The sequence below is a fragment of the Hemibagrus wyckioides genome, linkage group LG05 (assembly GCF_019097595.1).
Source record: "Hemibagrus wyckioides isolate EC202008001 linkage group LG05, SWU_Hwy_1.0, whole genome shotgun sequence".
In the NCBI taxonomy this organism is placed as follows: Eukaryota; Metazoa; Chordata; class Actinopteri; order Siluriformes; family Bagridae; genus Hemibagrus; species Hemibagrus wyckioides.
Window position 1 is genome coordinate 11,000,824 of NC_080714.1, and position 21,200 is coordinate 11,022,023.

General features: G+C 35.6%; 2 protein-coding genes across 2 annotated transcripts; both read left to right on the forward strand.

Moving 5' to 3' along the window:
* The first annotated feature begins 2,662 nt into the window (after nt 1–2,662).
* On the forward strand, nt 2,663–11,435 carry actr5 (actin related protein 5). Its single transcript, XM_058390554.1, has 9 exons — nt 2,663–3,064; nt 4,309–4,547; nt 6,362–6,531; nt 6,647–6,864; nt 7,000–7,137; nt 8,153–8,254; nt 8,720–8,859; nt 9,379–9,511; nt 11,007–11,435. The coding sequence occupies exons 1-9, from the start codon at nt 2,684–2,686 to the stop codon at nt 11,319–11,321; spliced, it is 1,836 nt and encodes a 611-aa protein (XP_058246537.1). The 5' UTR covers nt 2,663–2,683; the 3' UTR covers nt 11,322–11,435.
* Nucleotides 11,436–13,663: 2,228 nt separating this feature from the next.
* On the forward strand, nt 13,664–16,466 carry ndufa4l2a (NDUFA4 mitochondrial complex associated like 2a). Its single transcript, XM_058390555.1, has 4 exons — nt 13,664–14,680; nt 14,979–15,064; nt 15,323–15,383; nt 15,597–16,466. Exons 1-4 carry the CDS (start codon nt 14,291–14,293, stop codon nt 15,651–15,653), a joined length of 594 nt encoding a protein of 197 aa, XP_058246538.1. The 5' UTR covers nt 13,664–14,290; the 3' UTR covers nt 15,654–16,466.
* The last annotated feature ends 4,734 nt before the right edge of the window (nt 16,467–21,200 follow it).

Consider the following 21,200-nt stretch of genomic DNA (forward strand, 5'->3'; position numbering starts at 1 on the left):
CTCTCACAAACTACAGCCACTGGATTGTACTGCTTATGGTCCTCTAAAATGAGCTGTGAACTCTGTGACTCATGGATGAAGAGCCAACCAGGGCTGACAATGTCAATTTATGACATTCCTGGGATTGTTAGGTTGGCAGCAACCTTTGGCAGCAACACCAGCAAATGTGCTGTCAGGTTTTAGGTGCTTTGGCATTTGGCCATTTAATCAGGAGGTCTTCCAAGATGTTGATTTTGCATCATCTTTGGTGACAGACCATCCTCCTCCATTCACTGCAGCTCCACCAGTTCTATCTGCCCTGCCTACACCTCCTGCAGATCCTGTCTCCAGCTGCTGTTGCTCAACCACTGCCACCTGTGCTGCCCGCACCTGCTGGAACTGCACAAGAGACACCTTCCCATATCGATTTCTCACCTGAGACCCTATGACCTCAACCTACGACCTCCATTATTTTATTACTCTTTGTCTTTATCAGTTTAACCAATTTAACCCTGTCTGTTCACAAATAAAATAAAGAAATTGCAGTATGATGTTATATAATGTATTTTTTAATTACATTTTAATGAATGTTGCAACCGTCCCCTGTTAGGGGGTCAGTTGCAACATTTCACTTTGTCTGTTAAAGTTTACATTGTTCATATATTATTACACGTATGGATGTTACAACAATGTGGGTGAGTACCTGACAGATTTAAGTGTAATATATTAAAATTATACTAAAACGGTCACTGAGAAACTGAAGAAAATACAAAAAGTGTTTCAACCGTCCCGCTCTCCCCTACTTTGTGTGATTAGCTATTTTGGTTTTGTACCAAATATATCTTTTAGAATGATATCCAAAATGTATGCTGGATTTCATTAGACCATAACCCATTTTGATACACAGTTCATACAGGAAACTGTATGCTTTAGCAAAATCAAGTTAATGATTTTTTTTATTTTGTCATAAGAAAGGACTTCTGTCTAGCCACCTTATCCCATAGCCCAAACTGAAAATTCAGGAGATTGGTGCCATCTGCAGGGAGTGACCAGTACTTGCCAGATCCTGCAGCTCCTTTAATGTTGTTATACTATATGTCACTTGGCAGTCTCCATGATAAGTTTTCTTCTTGTCTTTTCATGTATTTTGGAGGGACATCATGTTAATGATGGATGATTTACGGTTTTCAATGCTACATAAAACGTTTTCAGAATTCTTTCGTACACCTTTCCTGATCAATATATGCAATCCTGTAAATGCATGTTGTGGACCATGGGCTTCAGTAATTAGATTAGATTAAATTAGATGAAACCATTAAATTGTGAAAAAAAATATCCTACAGATAGAGCAGAGCTATATTTAGGGTTAATCAGAATAACTTCATCAGTTACTTGGCTGGGTCATTCTGAGCACAGTCACATGCCCAATTATAAAAGAGTGTGTTAGTTGCTATATGAAAGGTTTTACATGAAAAAAATCTGGAATGATTGTGTAAAGAATTGAGGTGTACATATCAGGGGTCTCCTGAGGTACTTTGGGAAAATAAAGATGACCAAGAGCTACTTGTGTTATATTATTAGTAACATTTATTGACACGGCCTATTGTCATAAACCAAGCTGAATATGCTATTTTGTTTCAACTTATAAAAAATGTAAACAGTCATATTTAAAATGAACATAAGCAGCATGTTAATTGTTGAGTCGAGTTAATTGATTTAACTCAACAGATTTGCTGACTAGATTTATCAGTTATTATTGTCACATTTTGTTCATTCACATGGATTATGTTATTTATTAGCAAATTGTTACTTACAAGTCCCATGGCACATACCCTGATGTCCTCAGCAAGACAGAAAACACACTTTTTGTAAAAAAAAAAATAAAAAAATAAAGGAACAGCTTTGATGTTGAAGATAATATTGATTTTGAATAATAATCATAAATAAATAATAATATTTTTATGGCATTCAAATGCAACTGAAATGAGAAACATTAAACAGTACTTTACTACAAATCACCACCTGCATATAAAGCTTTGGAAAAAAATAAAAGACCACTGCAAAATAATGAGTTTCTTATGTTTTTTTCTTACAGGTTCATGTATTGGTGAGATGAACAGTTTTGTTTCATTTTTTGTGAACTGCTGACAATATTTCTCCTAAATTCAAAATATAACTATTGTTCTTTAGAGTGTATATTTAAAGGAAATGACGACACATCAAAATAACCCAAGATCATGCAGTATTTGCAGAGCTTTAATAACTCAAATAAAACAAAATGCAAATAATTTGTAAACAAAATGTGTTAATGCTTTGGCTAAATAACATTAAGAAGTCAGTATTTGGTGGAATAACCTCAATTTGCATGCGTTTTGGCTCCATGCTCTCCACCAGTTTTTCACATTTCTGTTGGGAGACTTTATACCACTCTTTTGGCAAAAAAGAAAAGAAAAGAAAAAGCTCAGCTTTGCTTGATGGTTTGTGACCATCCATCTTCTTCTTCATGACATTCCATTTTCAGTAGGGTTCAAATCTGGAGACTGGGCAGTGGTCTCCAGTGGTTTTTCCAGAGCTGTATATAGACTCTTAAATGCTCGCCCTTACAACGTTACAACACGAGAAAAAACGCAGCATTTACATGGAACATTAAATGCAGACGCAAAACTTTCCGGACCTATTTTGAAGTGACACCCATTTGAAAATCATGTCCGCCACCAGTCCGCCGTGCAAAATATTTACGTTTCAGGACGCTAAGTGTTCCCCTGACCCCGTGTTCGAAGTCAAACCCGAATGTTTACACCCGACTCCGGTTCCGATAGTAGTGGATAATGGATCTTTCCAAACGCGAGCCGGTTGGGCTTGTAATGGAGAAGAATTTGCGCTTCCGGGGCTGCTGTTTAAATCGGTAGCGGCGAGAAGCAGAGGAGCTGCACGGAGTGAAACACAGGTCGGCAATGACATCCCGAATCTGGAGCCTCTCCGGTGGCTGCTTAAGAGTCAGTTCGACCGCAATGTCGTTGTTAATTTTGAGATCCAAGAGCTTATGTTGGACTATATCTTTCTTCACCTGGGGATTGGAACAGAGGTAAGACACGAACTTGTTTATACTTCTAGTATACCTGTTCACCAAGGACATCAGAACTCATTCTCAATCAGTTCACTTCACCTGACCTACACTATATTGCCAAAAGTTTTGGGACACCCCTCCAAATCATTAAATTCAGGTATTGTTTTTCAGATGTTTGGCTCGGCCTCTTAGTTCCACTGAAAGGAACTCTTAATGCTTCAGCTTCATACCAAGACATTTTGGACAATTTCATGCTCCCAACTTTGTGGGAACAGTTTGGGGATGACCCCTTCCTGTTTCAACATGACTGCACACCAGTGCACAAAGCAAGGTCCATAAAGACATGGATGAGAGAGTTTGGTGTGGAGGAACTTGACTGGCCTGCACAAAGTCCTGACCTCAACCCGATAGAACACCTTTGGGATGAATTAGAGCGGAGACTCTGATGCATGTAAGGAACTAGGTCACTACACTGCTACTGAGATTAATGTTGTGTTTCCGAAGAGACACAGACACTCATTTTATCTCAGGGGGCTTTCACACTGGTAGTTTAGTCAGAACACAAGATGAACACAAGAAACAAGATGAATGCAAATGCCCCGGGGTTTAATAGAATCAAGCGAGTTTGGACCACAGCAAACATAGCCAGTCTGAAAAATACCTCAGCCCATGTTGTTTATAATGTATGGCCACTTTTACTTTGCATATGCAACCATTCCACCCCCTTTTGCAGCTGGAACAGCTTCAACTCTTTTGGGAAGGCTTTCCACAAGATTTAGGATTGTGTTTATGGGATTTTTTGAATTTTTTCCCACTAGAAGCACATTTGTGAGGTCAGGCACTGATGCTGCACGAGAAGGTCTGGCTCGCAGTCTCAGTTCATATTCATCCCAAAGATGATTTGTCTCATCCAAACATCCAAACTCGCTCATCCATGTTTTTATGGACGTTGCTTGGTGCACTAGTGCGCAGTCATGTTGGAACAGGAAGGGGCCATGCCCAAAGTTGGGAGCATGAAATTGTCAAAAATGTCTTGGTATGCTAAAGCATTAACAGTTCCTTTCACTGGAAGTAAGTGGCCAAGCCCAACCCTTGAAAAACAACACCTGAATTCAATGATTTGGAGGTGTGTCCCAAAACCTTCGGCAATATAGTGTACCTCTGCAGCATAGTTCAGCCTTATCTGTGTGACTGAAAACCCTTTAAAACTGTTAACTGTTAAAACTTCAACTGTTTTAACTGTCTGTGTTCTCTGTAATCAGGGTCATGTGGAACATCCCCTGGTCTTCACTGAGGCTCCTTGCAACCCGCATCACTGTCGGCAGATGATGTCTGAACTTCTATTTGAGTGTTATGGAGTTCCTCGTGTGGTGTATGGTGTTGATAGCCTCTTCAGTTTCTACTACAACAGCACACAATGTGGTCTCGAAAAACCTCATACTGGCTTGGTATTGTCTTCAGGATATCACTGTTCTCACATATTGCCCTTCATCAACGGCAGGTGCAGAGCTTGTCTTCTGTTTTCTTCTCAGTACTTTATACTGCCTAACGTGAGCAAGGCCTTTGTTACATTTATTATGTAAAGTTATAGCATTAGTGCCTTAGTGTAACATAATATCTTGCTCTTTATTTATTTAACAGCAGTCATTTCCACTCAACATTGTCTTGCTTAACCGAGCATGGAGTCCTCCCCTGATGTTTTTCCCACACAACTGGCCAAAGGAAGCAATTAATTTAAATTAATTTAGTCAGAACATACACCACTATTTCTTTCAGGAAGCACATTTCAAATTCACTGTCTGGCAGAAGGCAAAGAGGCTTTCTTCCAGCTGCTAAAAGTTATTCACAAAGCATCTTAACCCTTAAAAGAGCTCTGACGGTCAAAAAGAATTAGGAATAGGGAGAATGACTTATGAGGCTTCAGAGTTTCTTTAGCATAGGAGAAAATGGCCAAAAGGTAAAGAATGACTGACAGTGAATTAATAAAACACTTAGATCGTGTAGGTATTATTATTTTTACTGGTCATATTAGAGATATATATATATATATATATATATATATATATATCTATTTATATATATCTAATATGACCAGTAAAAATAATATATATATATATATATATATATATATATATATATATATATATATATATATATATATATATATATAATGTATGTATGTATATATATATATATATATATATATATATATGTATGTATATGTATATGTATATATATATATATATATATATATATGTATGTATGTATGTATATGTGTGTGTGGAATTTAAATATGTAAAATTAGGCTTGTAATTCAAAGTGAACGCTTCTAATAGACCCTATTTAAAGTGCCACCACTGTCTAATCCTAGGTTGAAGTCCCTGTCTCTGCCAACTTCTTTGAAACTTAGGTAGAACGTCATATAGACAGAATCGTGAGAGCCTGTGTCAGCAATATAGAAAGACTAGACAGTGTGTTACATTATGTAACACCATGTACAAATTTCAAATAGTGCCATACTATTAAACTATAAAGCTATGAAGATGATGATGATGGTTATAACAATAATAATAATAATGATTATTACTTATTACTCCACCCTGTGTGCCTGGAGCTTGCACATTCTCCCTGTTTTTCAGGGCTTTCCTCCAGGTACTGGCTTCAAAGTCAAATCAAGTGAATCAGATTTTATTGTCATTTCAACCATATATAGCTGACACAGTACATAGTGAAATGAAACAGTGTTTCTCCAGGACCATGGTGCTACATAAAACAACACAGAGCTAAGGACTAAAAAGTAAGCTGTCCTAGCCACATAAAGTGCATGGTGTGCAACTTAGTGCAAACAGTGCAAGACAAAAGACAGCGCAGACAGTACAGTACTCTATAGGACATAGGCTGATTGGCATCTCTAAGTAGTCCATTTGTGTGAAATGGTATGTGATTGTGTGTGAGATTGTGCCTTACCTCATGCCTAGAGTGCCCTGGCATAGACTCTAGGCTCCCGGCTATCCGTATTTGGGATAAATGGTACAGAAATTGGATATATTCTTACTCTGTAAATGTTTATTAGTCTGTGCTGTTCTGTGTCCACCACTGTTGTGTTCTGCGCATTTTCTGCACTTTTTTCACACATGCACTTTGTGAAATGTGTTCATTTCTACTTAGTCCATTGTTCTGGGTTGTTCTATGTAATTCTGTATTTTATTTTGCACCTGAAGGAAGGTCCTGAAGGAATGTTATTCAATTTCACTGTGTACTGCACTAGCTATATATGGTTGAAATGACAATAAAAGTGTCTTGATTTGTATACAGATTGGACGCTGTTAACTGTAAGCGAATAAATATTGGAGGAAGCCATGCTGCAGCATATATGCAGAGACTTCTCCAGCTGAAATATCCTGCTCATCAGGCTGCCATCACACCCACTCGTATGGAGGAGCTGCTGCATCATCACTGCTATGTCGCTGTGGATTATGAGCAAGGTAAAAACATACCCATCATCCAGTGCATTACACCAATTACGCCAATGACAGATTTGGGTTTTGGTGAATTTTAGTGTAAAAAAGGTTGCACTGTTCTGGAAATTTCTATATACAGAGCTGGAGAAGTGGCGTAGTGCTGAGTTTTATGAGGCTGAGGTTCACCGCATGCAGCTGCCGTTCTCGGGGAAAGTAGCAGGGATGTACGCTAGTGTGGAGGAAAGGCAGGAGAAACGAGTGCAGCAGCTCCGCCGGCTTGAGGAGATGAGTAATCGGCACAGAGAAGAGAGACTGCAGCAAGATCAGAAGAGACTGCATACGTTGCTTACTGTGCAGGTATCCACAGCATGCAGAGAAATGGCCAGAAATAAAGGTCATGTTGTATTCTCATGGGTCCACATATCCTTATTCTGCTTTTTCTGTCTCTCTCTTTCTGTCTGCCTCTATGTCTCTCTCTCTCTGTCTGTGCAGGAGCTGCTGGAAGAGGGCGCAGTGGAGCAATTTCACAGACGACTGATGGAGCTAAACATGGACTCAGCTGAGGAATTACAGTCATACATCCACAAACTCAGTCTGAGTGTGGAGCAGCACAGACTAGCTCGAGCAGAGGTATTTTATCCAAGTGGGTGTTAGGATGCTGAAAAAACCTGAACTATAAGGTGGTCGAATCTGCTAAAATGTTAAATAAAAGAACCATACTGATGATCGGTGTAAACTGTTATTGTAAATATCTTATGTATCTTCTAGAGGGCAGTACTAAATGACAACTAAAAGACCTTTAAACAAAATACTAACAATTTACACTGAACATCCTGTGCTAAAGTTTATACCCCTTGCTCTTAAAATGTGTTGCTTTCTTCAACATCAGTGAATGCTTGCACCTTTTGTAATAGATGTGTAGTCTCTCAGTGGTCCTCAATGTGAAATGATGTATCTCAACATTATATAGCCTCTGTTGGAAAAGCGATCAAATTTGAAGAAGATACAGGAAAAGCAAAGAATGTGTTGGACTATGGGCAGTTTAACTGCTTAGTACAAACAAGAGATTCATGGATATCTATCTCAAAACATAAAAGTTGCTGATCATTCAGAAAATAACACACTGTATTAAGAATCAAGCATATGTAAACTTCTGAACTGGGTTATTTGTATAAATTGTTGTGTGTCTTGTGGATTCTATTTAAATATCTGTTGTGTGAAATAGCAAATTCAGGGCAGAGCTAAAAAAAAAAAAATATATATATATATATATATATATATATATATATATATATACACACACAATTTTTATTATCCCTCTTATTTAAAAAAAAACATTTAGCAGATTCTTCAAGGAATATGAAAACTATTATATTATTAAAAATAAAATAAAAATTACAGCATTAACACAACAAGCTGGGGGGCAGGCTTTTGATGACAAAAACAAAATAACCGGTACATAAAAATAAACCTATGTGACATTTTCCCCAATTAATAGAAATGAGAGAAAATGGCAAGTGGACAAAAAAAGTAAGAGTACATTTAAAGCTAAAAACTGTAGTTCCTGTTCTGAATTGAGAACATCTGTGCTATGTAATGATCGTGTGTGTGTGTGTGTGTGGTTGTTTTTATACTGCGGTCTTAGATTACAGAGCTGGAGCAGTTGGAGCAGCCTGTGGATGAAGGTGACATAGAGGTTGATGTAAATAAAGAGAGCTCTGAGCCAGAAAAAGCTGATAATGTCCAGGTAATGTCATATTACTCTTTTACAGAATATGAAGTTATGAAAGGTGGCTTAGTGGTTTGCAGGTTTGCCTCACATCTCCAGGATTCTGTGTTTATTTAAAGCCTCTGTGCTGTGTGTATGTGGAGCATGTTCTTCCCATGGTTTTTTCTCCAGTTCAAAGACATGTTGTAAACTGATTGACATCTCTAAATTGTCTGGAATGTGTGAATAGGATTGTGCACGTGTTATATTGTGCCCTTCACTGTTCTGGAACCACCTCTGGTCTATGATATCCACCACCTTGTGCCCTGAGTGTCATGGGATAGGCTTCAGGTTCCCTGAGAGCCTGTGTAGGATAAGTGTTACAGAAAATGGATGAAGACTGAAGACCATGCCTGAAGCTCCACATTCTTCGTAGTTAATATTATTAGATAAGTTTGAACTCATTGGTGTTATTTTTACTTCCTCCAAATTTTTGATCTGCAGCCAGTGTTTAACATGGCAGAGTACCACCAGCTGTTTGTGGGAACTGAGAGACTGCGGGCACCAGAGGTCCTGTTTCGTCCTTATCTGATTGGTGAAGAACAGATGGGCCTTACTGAGGCACTACAGTTTGTACTAGAACAGTGAGTGCATTTTTTCCATTTCTGACCTAGCAATCAGGTTGATCAACTTCAAATAGTCAAAGAAGATTAGTCTAAAATGATAATCATATCATACACTATTGCTTGGTTGACAGTTGAAGATCACTAAATAGATAAATTATTGGTTGACTGTTTAACCTTATTATCTGCATAATTAATATATGTAGGATCTACATTGAGAACAAATGGTTTCTTTTAAAAATGATCTGGCCACCAGATGGCATTGTTTCTCACTTTTTCTTTCCATATTTAATTTTTTTTAGTTCTGTCTTAGCCTTCTAGATAATAGATGAATTAGCTTTTAAAAATATATGTTCCTTTTATTTCCTGATTCTAATTATACAATATATGTTATTACCTCTTGTTTGTTTTATGTTTGTTTTATGAATTTGGTTGGTCGAACTATAGCTTTGATATGATATAATAAAAGTGAATTCTATTGAACTGAAAGTGTATGTATTTAGTGGCTTTGATGCTCAGATGTACATTTGTATTTTGCAGGTACTCTCCAGAACTGCAGGCAATGCTAGCTGAAAATGTTTATCTGACTGGAGGAAACCTCCTTTATCCTGGAGTTAAAGAGAGAGTTGAGAGAGAACTGCTTGCTATGAGGCCTTTCCAGTCACACTTTAAGGTAACAGAGGGATACATACATACACTGTGCTTTGTAGTAGTGTTTATTATTTGCAGTACCAAAACTAAAAGAGCGGAAAATATCTAACATTATTTAGTTAAAGCTGAGATTTTTAAAATAATTTATTACTTATTTATTAAATAATTTATACCATCTTTTTTCCTCTGCACATTTACTTTCCAGAAGAGGCAATATCTAAGGTTAAATAGCCATATAATTTGTGATTTTTGATTACTTGGCATGGTAATATGGAAGAGACCTATAAACATATTTGTTATTGAATACAATTGAATTGTATCACATGATCATTTCGTCTCAGTAAGATTAAGAACATCTGTCTGGATCAGACTGGTGACATTAACATTAACAAAATGGAGCTATTTTCTTTCTCTGTATTTTCGGATCAACAGAAATGTTATTCAGTGTTGAACATAGGACCCTATGCTTATACATACATACATAGATACATACATGCCTGTGTGCTAATGTGTGTATGTGTATATATTATATATACTCATAGTGCACTTTATTAGGGACACCTGTACACCTACACTTTAATGCAATTATCTAATGAGCCAATTATTTGACTAATCTGCCTTATTGTCCACTGTTCTAAAAGTTGTCTGTATCTACAATTGTAAATATCCCTGATATATATGTTTATATAAATGGAAAAAGGTTTTTTGAAAATGGCAGCATAATTTATACTCCAAATACCATATTGGCATCAGACAATTTACCTTTTAATTCAGTGTTTTTTGTTTAGGGATTTATTTTCTACATTCTAGAACAATACTGGAGATTTCAAAACTATGAAATAACACACATGGACTTAAGTAATCCATATGTAACAACAACAAATAACAGTCAGTTGTTATTTTAAGACACGAAGGTCAGGTGTTCTGGAATAGTTCTTGCAAGAACAGTATTGTCAAGTGCATTTGCAAAACCCATCCAGCACCATGATGAAACTGGCTCACATGAAGACCATCCCAGTAAAGCAAGACCAAAACTTACCTCTGCTGCAGAGGAGAAGTTCATTTAGAGTTGCCAGCCTAGAAATCTACAATAAACAGCACCTCAGATCAACTGTTCAAAGGACATTATTGTGTATTTCGGCCGCCTTCAGCATTTGTTTTACAATGTAGAAAGAAATAACATCAGAAAAGACCATGGAATTAGAAGATGTGTCCAAACTTTTGATTGGTAGTGTGTATATATATATATATATACATATATATATATATATACACATATATATATACATATATACATATATATATATATATATATATATATATATATATATATATATATATATATATATATATTTATATTTATATATATATATATTTATATTTATATATATATATATTTATATTTATATATATATATATATATATATATATATATATATATATATATATATATATATATATATATATATATAAATAAATATATTTATTTTTTTTTTATTTTTTTTTGTCTTTCCCAGGTCTCATTGGCATCTCAGCCATCTCTGGATGCCTGGTTTGGAGCACGTGAGTGGGCTTTGAGAAATGCGTCTGGATCTCATGGCTGGATCAGTCGTCAGGACTATGAAGAGAAAGGGGGAGAGTACCTGAGCGAGCACTGTGCATCTAATATCTTCATCCCCATGTGGATCAGCAAACCAGCAGCACGCAGTAATGAACTGTCATTTTCAGCCACAGAACATGCTCAGGATTTCAGCACTTCAACTACAAGCTTGAACACTGATGTGGCCTGTGATCCAAACAGTGGAATGTCAGGGGTTACAGTGTCCCAATAGACTTCTTGCATGTTCTGTCCTCTCATATTCTCCAGTGTTCCATGTTTTGATGATGTGTTTATGTATGTGTTTACGCTTATGTTTTAGCATAAATCAAAATTGGGATTTCTTTGACCAGGTCTATTCTATTCTATTCTATTCTATTCTATTCTATTCTATTCTATTCTATTCTATTCTATTCTGTTCTTCTTCATTGTTGATGTGTCTGTATTTTTAGAAACCTTTCTCAATTGTGGACACAATGACAGTGAGTATATATCACCATTATTTTATTTTGTATGAAACACTGGTTACTGAGAGTAGTTTTACAACAATATACAAAACATTCATTTTTTAATACTGCTTCTTTCTGCAGTCCTCCTGTATAGTACATATAATTTAATCATCCAAATTAGCCAAGTCTTAGATTTCCTGGAAAAACATTCTGCAAGAATAATTTTTTCCTAATCCTTTTTCTAATCTGAAATAAATACAACTAGCTGAAATAGACAAAATATGTAGTTTTGTAAATGTGATTTTTTTTTTCTTTAAAAATGAATGTCTAGTAAATTTTTAAGATATTTTTTTTTTGCTCCATAGAGAATGCATTAGTTTTCAGCATGCATAAGTGCACTCAGGATTCAGAAAAGGTTTTGAGCTGAAACCAGTTTGTCTTTCAAATGCTGTGGCTCTTTCAGTTATTCATTCTAACTTTACTGACACACTCACTGATTCATTAAGACACTTGGCGACACTGTCTAAGCGATATTATGAGCTGTGGTAGCTTATCATTGTAGATCAATTTTCCAGTGACTCTGTTGCAAATTTACAATCTCATTCTTGAGCACTGAGTCACTGAGCATCCTTACTAAGATGGTCCTCATTAGCTTGAGGAAACTGCTTCTTAAAATAGGCTTGCTGTTTTTTTTGTTTTTTTTTTGGTTTGTTTATGTTTTGTTTTGTTTTTTTTACATGGGAAGAAGTGGAAATAAATGCACTGCTTTTTTCTGAAGGTAGAATTTAGTACACCACAGGTTAAGTATGATATGGAAAAAAAAAAATCTGTTTCTTAACCACAGTAATTATATACAGCAGATTTGTGTGCTAGCTTGTTTGGGTAGAGTTTAGGTGTTGGAATGGGATCAGCTCTGTGGAAAAGAGAAAATCAAAGCTTTATTAAAAAATAAATGCATATACAAGAATAAGAAATATTATTGATGTCCACTATGTTCAGGCTTTTTACATAAAAAACAAGCAGGGACAGTCGGGCTTAGTATTAGTTTGGAAGTTTGACTAGATAAACCAGGGATTGTAAACTTGATTTTTAGAAATATTTATTAGCATTTTTATAAAATGATTTATCTTAGTACTTCTAAGCTAAACTGCACAATTACTGTATTTAAGCAGACAAACAAATAATATATGGTGAATTCAAATACACCATATGACCAAATGTTTGCTGACACCTGACCCTCACTCTCATATGTACTTGTTAAACATCCTGTTTCTTCCCTGTAATAATAACTTCCACTTTTTGTGCTCATCCAGCCACAAGAGCATTATTGAGGTCAATCACTGATGTCAGAGTGAGGAGGCCTGGCGTAAAGTCAGCATTCCAGTTCATCCCAAAGATGTAAAGTGGGATTGGGGTCAGAGCTCTATGCAGGCCACTTTTAGTTCTGTTACAGCAATCTTGGCAAACCATGTCTACATGGGGGTTGCTTTATGTACAAGAGCACTGTCATGCTCATGGATGAACAGGTTTGTTAGTGCTTAGGGCTTTTTGTCTATTGCAACAAGCTATATTTTTTAACAATATATATAACAAAATAAATTGCTCTAGGGATGAATTTTGTAGGCCAACCACAAAGTTACCATCACCCTTGTTCCCTCAACTAAAAGCCAATAGGATTTTTCCACTGGCTTTTGGATTATTGCAGAAAATAAACTGTGTCTCCATTGAAAGTTTATCATCCTTACAGGTTTTCTTAATCAAGATAATCTTCACAAATGAACACAACTGTTATGGATTTGGAAGCTTCCAACAACTATTTCAATCTCTGTTTAAAACAATATTCCCTAAAGTAACCACTGTGCTCTTTTATTATTTTATTTACTTATTTATTTATTTACTAACTAAAAGATGGTTACAAGATTACAAGCAACAGTAACAGAGACTGGTTACAAGCAGAACACCTGGTTAGGCTTTCAGCTGAAATTGAATCTTATTTCATTTTACTGTAAATATCCTGCTAAGATTTGCTATGTATTTCAATTTGGTAATTGCTGAACTGCAAAAAAAATTCTGTTGTGAATGTTTTTTTTTAACAGTTTTGAAAATAGTAAGTTATTTAGTTATTTTAGTATAATTGTAGTTTAGTGTTAGCTTTTGAAAAATGTGTTGCAAATATGTTTTGTACGTGGAAGAGCAAGAATGACGAAAGAGTTTATGGACTTTGAAAGCCTTATGTGAAAGCAATGAAAATGAATTCACAGTTTTGTGAATAGTTTTAACACATCAGTTTTCAATGCATATTAGCAACTAAAAAAAAAAAAAAATCAGAATCAGAAATTACAATAACATAGTGATTTACCATTAGCTTAACTCCACTTGCCGTTTATGTTACATGCTGAAATAGATGCCTGTTTTAGATGTTTAATATAATATAAAATAATATATGTTTAATCTGGTATTTGCAAAGAAATCAGACTAGTCAAATATAGCCAGTTAACATTAGCAAATTAGCAAAACATAAACATGCTTTTTTCAAATGAGGTGGGTTCATGCGTTCCATAGACAAAGGAGATACCTCATGTTAAGAGAATTTTTGTTTACCAGGGGATTCAGGGTGTAGCATTTGCATTTTGTAGCAGGAGAATTTGTATACAGATGACAAATTGGCACAATTCTTGATAGTTTTCTCTAAACTGATGTACTTAATTGAAATGATTAAACATTATATGTTATCAATTTCCATAGTACTGAAGTCATGTATAAATATGCAGAAAATAATACTGAAGTAATAACAAATCCAATTTCTGAAAAATGTTCCATGAGCTTTGTCTGCAAAAAGTTAAAAGCCTTCGTTGGTGGGCTGTCTCTGTTGTTCTTCTGCCATTCTCCTCCCCATCTCTCTCTCTCCCTCTTTTACTCATTCTCCAGCCTCTGTCCTTATGACTCTGTCTCTTTGTTTCCTTCTTACCTTTCTACCTCCCTCTGTCTTTCTCTCTCTCTCTCTCTCTCTCTCTCTCTCTCTCCTTCCACCTCCTCTACTTTTTCCCCTTTTTTCGCTCCTGCCACGGTTTCACCTCTTGTCTGCTTGTTGAACGTTGCAGCTATGCTCCGAATCATGCGTGATCATGCCAGGAAACACCCTGGAGTAAGTTTATGCATTTTATTATTGCAATATTTACTATACTCTTTTTTGCTTTTCTTTAAAAGAAATGTGATCTACTGACTACATGCAGACTTTTGTCTTTACTAGGGAACATTGTGCATAAATTATGAAATAAATTGCATGATAGAAAATACCGCAGTCTAAATTAACCTAATATTGCATAATTTGTACATCATTTTTATATTCACAGACTACTATCTTTAAGTGTGATTAGACTACTGATGTAATTGTATCCTGAAAATGTTTACACTAACTGATTATCTCTTGTGCTCTGTTTCAGCTTATCCCACAGTTTTTTTTCATCTGCCTGGGAATGGGAGGCGCTGCACTTTATCTGGTTCGGCTAGCCAAGGGACCCCATGTTACGTAAGGACTGCGCACTGCAATTTATTTATGACCTGATAGTCAGGTATTTAGTTTCGGTCATGTAAATATAATTATATGCATAAGCAGAATTGGGAAATAGGAAATATCCCATGGGTATGAGGTGCTTTTATCCATAAACACTAGGTATCAGATATCAGAAAAATACCTAATGTTATTTAAAACTGTGCTAATGTACAATTTGTCCTATGGCGTTTCCCACCTCTTTGTGTGAAATGGCTGCTTTTCCCACATCCTTAGATGGAACAAATCCAGCAACCCTGAGCCATGGAATCAGCTCAGCCCTACCTATCAGTATAAGGTGTGTGTGACATGTATTATATTCCTTGAAACAATTACTTTTGCTTAGAGGATAAATTTAATTTAATGTAAAATGTAGATTTTTCTGTGTCTATAATAATAATATTAATAATGTTTCCCTATCTATTAAAGGTTCATTATTTGCTGTTTTTCTTTTGAGTTGTTATTTGGAGTTGCATTTAAAGCTTAATCTCTTCATTGTCTATTTCCTTAGTTTTTAGCTGTAAACACAGACTACAAGAACTTGAAAAAGGAAGGGCCTGACTTCTAAAACTCAGATGATGTTAACATCGTCATCTAATCCACAGAAAATAAGTACTTGTGAGCTATTGGTGTTTATCCCTCTAGTGTGAATGATGTGCATAGCAAAAAGATTGCTTTCTGCATTCAGCCAGTAAACACATTTCTGTCTGTTTGATGTATGTATTTGGTTGCTAAGTTGTGAATGGATGTAGGTGTAATAAATGTAAACTGATTTCTTTCTGGGGAATTATTAACTACACTACATCATTATGGTATGCAGTAAAAATTAATTATTCATAACTTGCAGTAATTCATTCATTTGCTTCTAAAAATGAAAAATAAAATCATGTTTCTCTGTCATTTATGCAGTCTAAACATGCAGTTATAAACATTATTCCTAAGTAACCTAATATTTTAAAGATTATCAACAAAATGACCTTGTTCTGATTACTGTATGGACCGAATGTTGTTTAACACACTGAATTGAAGTATATTTTCTTTAAAGCCAAATTAAATTGTAATCAACAGTTACAATCAATATATATGTTGCAAAAAATGGGAATTATAGTGCTTTTCTTAAATATCTCACATAAGGTTTACATAACTGTCTCTACAGAATGGGTATTACATTAATTTTAAATTTAGATGTTGATTGGCTAAAAAAGGAATTAATTGGGGTAATGCAATGTGGTTTTGTAATATACTTCTTCAAAGATAAGATAACTAGCTAGGCCTATATTTAGTTTTTTTGCACATGTCTAAGAAGATGTCTTTGTTCTTTGGATTTCAACTGTCATAAGATCCAGACTAATAGTAAAATAAACCCATTGTGTATATCCAATATCTCTTTAATATGGTGTCTTTATTGGGGGCCTAAATGGGGGTTGGACAGTGTACATGGTCTAAAGGAAGGATCAGGCACCAGGCTACAATATGTATGCGCCTTTCATGTTTGAATGACACACAAGATGTTTGATGATGGATGTGTGGAATTTTCTCCTTGTTAGCACTGATTAGATGAGGACCAGGACAAAGGGGCAGCTGGGCATATTGATGTTACGGTGTAGACGTGACTGAGTGCTTATTTCAAAAGCCCACCATTCATGCTGCCACAATTATCCATGTAAAGCAGCATTGTATCATTGACATGAAGTACCACTGGCTTAGACATTCGTTCATTTAGGAAGTTTGCTGCAGCATTTGTCTGAAGTAAAGGCTATTCAATTTTCAGAACTTGCTGTTACAAAAAAAACAAAGAAAGGCTCTCATTAACACACAAACATGCACTATCGCAGAAACCTGAAACTCATGCACCAATTCCCTAAATCTCAATCTGCAAAATTGCAAGCTGATTTTTGAAGGAAAGTGGAAGTCAGTGTTTTAAAAGAAAATGGAAGTCAGTGGTGAAGCAAGAGCTAGAGGTGTAGGAGTGGACACAAGAGGAGGATGAGGATGATGACAGCATAATTTATTTTTTCTTACATTTAGTTTCTGTCTTTGTCTTTGTGTTTAGAAATAATGCATCACATTTATTTTTAATTTTTGTAGAGAGAACCCCAATTATGTTACCGAATGTTTTTCCTGGTTTTCTGATGTCGGTTATGGAAAGTGTTACATACAAAATGCATGTTCAGAAGTATTGCATTTGAAAATAGTGTAAATGACAATATTTGTTACTGTATTGGATATGTGTGTGTTTATTTGTGTATGTTTGTGTAGGTATACATTGCTTTAACATTCTTTTATTAACCCAGTGGTACAGAGTACATAGTACATAGTAGTGTCTTGTGTTGACCACATCAGTGTGTTGTTGGTTGGTAGAATAATTCATACGACACGTGTGTCATTTTAAAAAGAGAGATTTGGATTTTTGGATTTTTGAGTTTTTGGACAATGGGCCAAAGAGTCAGCAAGCTAAGTGGCTTTCTCTGAATGGTGCTCACTACTTATTAAAGATATAGTACTTTAGCCATTCATCATATGTCTTTATTTTGGTACACTGGTAGTTACACACACAGCAGGAAATTTGTCAGAAAAACATGAAATTCTGTAAACTTCCTGTGTAAATCTGTCCTATTTGTAGAATTCAAAGTAAACAGAACTGAAAGATCAGCACACACCATTATTTAGAAAGTGGCCTCCCTGGGTTTGCACTATAAACACACAGGTCATGAGAAAGTGAGAGAGGGAGGACTGTAGCAAGAAACAGATGTTTATTTCTTCATTGATCGAGTTGAGCCTTTGACTACTGTGTCATGAGCAAAAATGGCTTTATATTAAAAGATTTTTCATATACAACATTCACATGAACTATACACTTTATTAAAACTATTTTCTGAATTTCTCCATCTCCTATTTCAATTCATCATTTATATCTTTAAATCTCTCAAAACAGGAAATAGCCTCAAGATGCACAGGAAATTTACAGTTTTTGGTGTTTACATAGAGCATCCCTCAGTCCGATCCTGTGTTTCTGAGAACAAACTATTCAATGTTTTCTTATTTTTGTGCAACCAATATGCCACAACCTCCCAAATTAATAAACTAATCATGTTTGTTGCCTGATATTGCCTTTAATGTTAATGTATTTGTGTGTACATAGCAGGTGAAAGTAATTTATGCTTTGAAATCATCTTGCACATTGTACCATATGTGCAAGATGCTACAGGCCTGGGAGAAGAGATCAAAAGCTTCAAGGAGAGTCTGGCTTTGGTAAAAGCTTAGGGCAAAATAAATCCGGGATAATTTGTAACTAGAAGTAAAACAGGCATCCTCAGCTGTCTCTGCTGCTGTAATAAACAGTCACAGTAAGAATGTATTTATTTATTATTATTTCTTTATTCTTTATAGTGTGTTTTCAAAAAAGGGATTTGCAGAAAATTTTAAACTTGGAACAAGCTGAATGCTCTACTGTCTCTCATCAAAGGCCCTACAGTGTTTGCAATGTGTCCCAAGCATGCCACTTCCTGAGGGACAGCAAAGACCAAATAGTGTTTAGTTACTATGTGCCAGAGAGAGAGAGAGAGAGAGAGAGAGAGAGCGAGAGCAAGAGTGAGTTTCTTACTGTCGTGTTTCTTACTGTCCAGGTATGCTCTGTTAAATTGACCATTTAAACATTTAATAGCTCTGAGTGTCTATTCTTAATTTGATCCCTGGGTTTTGCGTGTGAAGACTGCATTTGTTGTTAAAAAAGGACCAAATAAAGCATCATGAATGTCTATGTTAAGCAAGGCATTTTAAACTTGAGAAAATAAATCGATCAGAGGCATCGTACAAGCATTAGACATCGCTAATACAGCAATTTGGAATGTACTGAACAAGAAAGAAACTGCTGTTGTATTAACAACCAGACATCAAACAGATTGGCCAACTAAACAAAAGCAGTTAATGACAGAAACATTGTGAGAGCGGTGAAGAAAAAACACAAAATAACAGTCAGGGAGATCACCTACAACCTTTAAAAGGGCAGGGTTGAAAGTATAAAATCAACTCTTCAAAGAAGAGCAGAAATATAGAAGCCAACAACGCGAGATGCAAACCACTCATCACCAATAAGAATCAAAAGGCCAAATTGGAATTCACAAAGAAATACAGAGAAAAGCCACAAAAGTACTGAAACCAACATTAACCTCTACCAAAGTGCAGAGAGAAAGGATTTGCCCATATTCACAAGTTCACTGTTCAAACATGGTAGAGGATGTATCACAGCTAGGGCTTGCATGACTCCTTCTGGAACAGGTTCACTAATCTTTACTGATGATGTAACTCATGATGGTAGCAGAATGGATTCAGAGGCCTACAGAAACTTTCTGTCTGCCAGTTTACAGAGAAATGCATGTAATCTAATAGGGAGGAGCTTCATCCTGCAGCAAGACACAGTCGAAGGTTTTAGACTGAACAAGTCATTCACCAAACCTTTTAACCCAAGTGAGCAGCATTTTACCTCCTGAGGAGGAGGCTCAAGGGAGAAACCCCCCCAAAACAAACAACTGAAAGAAACTGCGGTACATGTGTGGAAAAGCATCACAAAGAAGACAGTTTGGTGATGTCAGTGAGTGCAAGCACGGGATATGCAACCAAATATTAAGAGCTATTTACTTTATTTACTTTAATACTATATGTTCTTATACTATTGCTCAATAAAAATTGCCTGTTTTTCCACCAAAGATGTTTAACACATCTAGATATAAATATCAGGAACTGAAAGTTGAAGTAGTAAGTTAATAAAATAACTTCTGTGTTACCTTGTAGACTTGTAGGATTTTATATAACCCCTTTTATGTATCTGAAAAGACATTTTATGTTTTGTTTTTGTTTTGCTGAAAATTAGTAATTAATAGAGTTTATATTACTCTTTCTTTTTGTACTTTTATTAAAACATCAGTTGAGAGGTAGTCCAAACATACTAATATAAATTTACAATTTTTGATCTAAATATGCATTTAAATATTAATAGTTATGCAAGTTGTAAGATGTAGTATAATTAATGGAACCAGGATGTCCTTTCTGAGGTCAGCATTGGTCTATAAATTTGAATATATTTGAGAGAACGGGATGAAATGTTCAGATCCTCTTCTTCTCTCAGAGGAATGAAACAGTGTCTTGCAGTGGGAACAGTGTGACATTTAGTGGCACTAAATTCCCACTCTGAGGACAGAAGGAGGCATTAAATGTCTGGACCAAGATTTCTGTTAAGCAACTTTGTGTCAAAGGCTGTTTTAATTGATTAAATCATATTGACTTGAACTGTAACTTAGAAGAGAACTAACATAGGTTTCCTTTAAATAAACAATGAAAACAAAAAAAGAAAAAAATGAACAGGACTATGATTTTAGGGTTAGCTCCAGCAGTACTTTATTATACATATTCTGCATGTAATTTAATTTAATGTCTGATACATAAACCTTTTACTGAACAAATGGATATGACATTCAAAAACAGGGTTCATTAGCATCTACCACACTGGAAATCCATGGATCATAGCACACAATTACACAAATAACCAAAAACTTAATATACAGCTGAAACCAGTCTAAGACAGCAAATGAAAAAGTCATGTTGATTTGATGTCATTGGCTGAACCAGGAGCTGAGGAGACGGCCATTTCCCTTTTACATGTTAGATGTAAATGAGGGGATCCATGTATATCCCCTCCAAGACTTTACAGCAGATGTACCTGTAACTGTTATCTTTGAGGTCAGCTTTTTGGCCTCATAAAGATATAAATATAGAGTTTTATTCTCTGTTTAACATTTGCATGGACCTGTTTCTGCAGTTTCCAAGAGGGCCAGGAGGTGAATGTGTTCCAGAGGGTCATGCATAGCCATTATGGCTTTATTGTAGAAATCAGCAGGTCATGCAGTACACTGTACACAAACAGAAAAAGGGAACATTTCCAATCTTTTATTTTTTTTTGCAGTCATCAACACGGAGATGAAGACACAACCATGAAGTTAACTGTACTGCAACATGCAACCAACTTACAATTTAATTAAAGGATTACATTTCATTTGGGGTTTCAGCATGTTTAGCATTTGCAGTTCTGCCTAATGCCTTCCTCCTCACAGAGATTACT

Coding starts and splice junctions, on each gene's coding strand:
- actr5 (XM_058390554.1), top strand. CDS start 2,684: ATGTCCGCCACCAGTCCGCCGTGCAAAATATTTACGTTTCAGGACGCT. Junction 3,065..4,308: donor ACCTGGGGATTGGAACAGAG/GTAAGACACGAA, acceptor CTCTGTAATCAG/GGTCATGTGGAACATCCCCT. Junction 6,532..6,646: donor CGCTGTGGATTATGAGCAAG/GTAAAAACATAC, acceptor TTCTATATACAG/AGCTGGAGAAGTGGCGTAGT.
- ndufa4l2a (XM_058390555.1), top strand. CDS start 14,291: ATGTATAAATATGCAGAAAATAATACTGAAGTAATAACAAATCCAATT. Junction 14,681..14,978: donor ATGCCAGGAAACACCCTGGA/GTAAGTTTATGC, acceptor GCTCTGTTTCAG/CTTATCCCACAGTTTTTTTT. Junction 15,384..15,596: donor GCCCTACCTATCAGTATAAG/GTGTGTGTGACA, acceptor CTATTTCCTTAG/TTTTTAGCTGTAAACACAGA.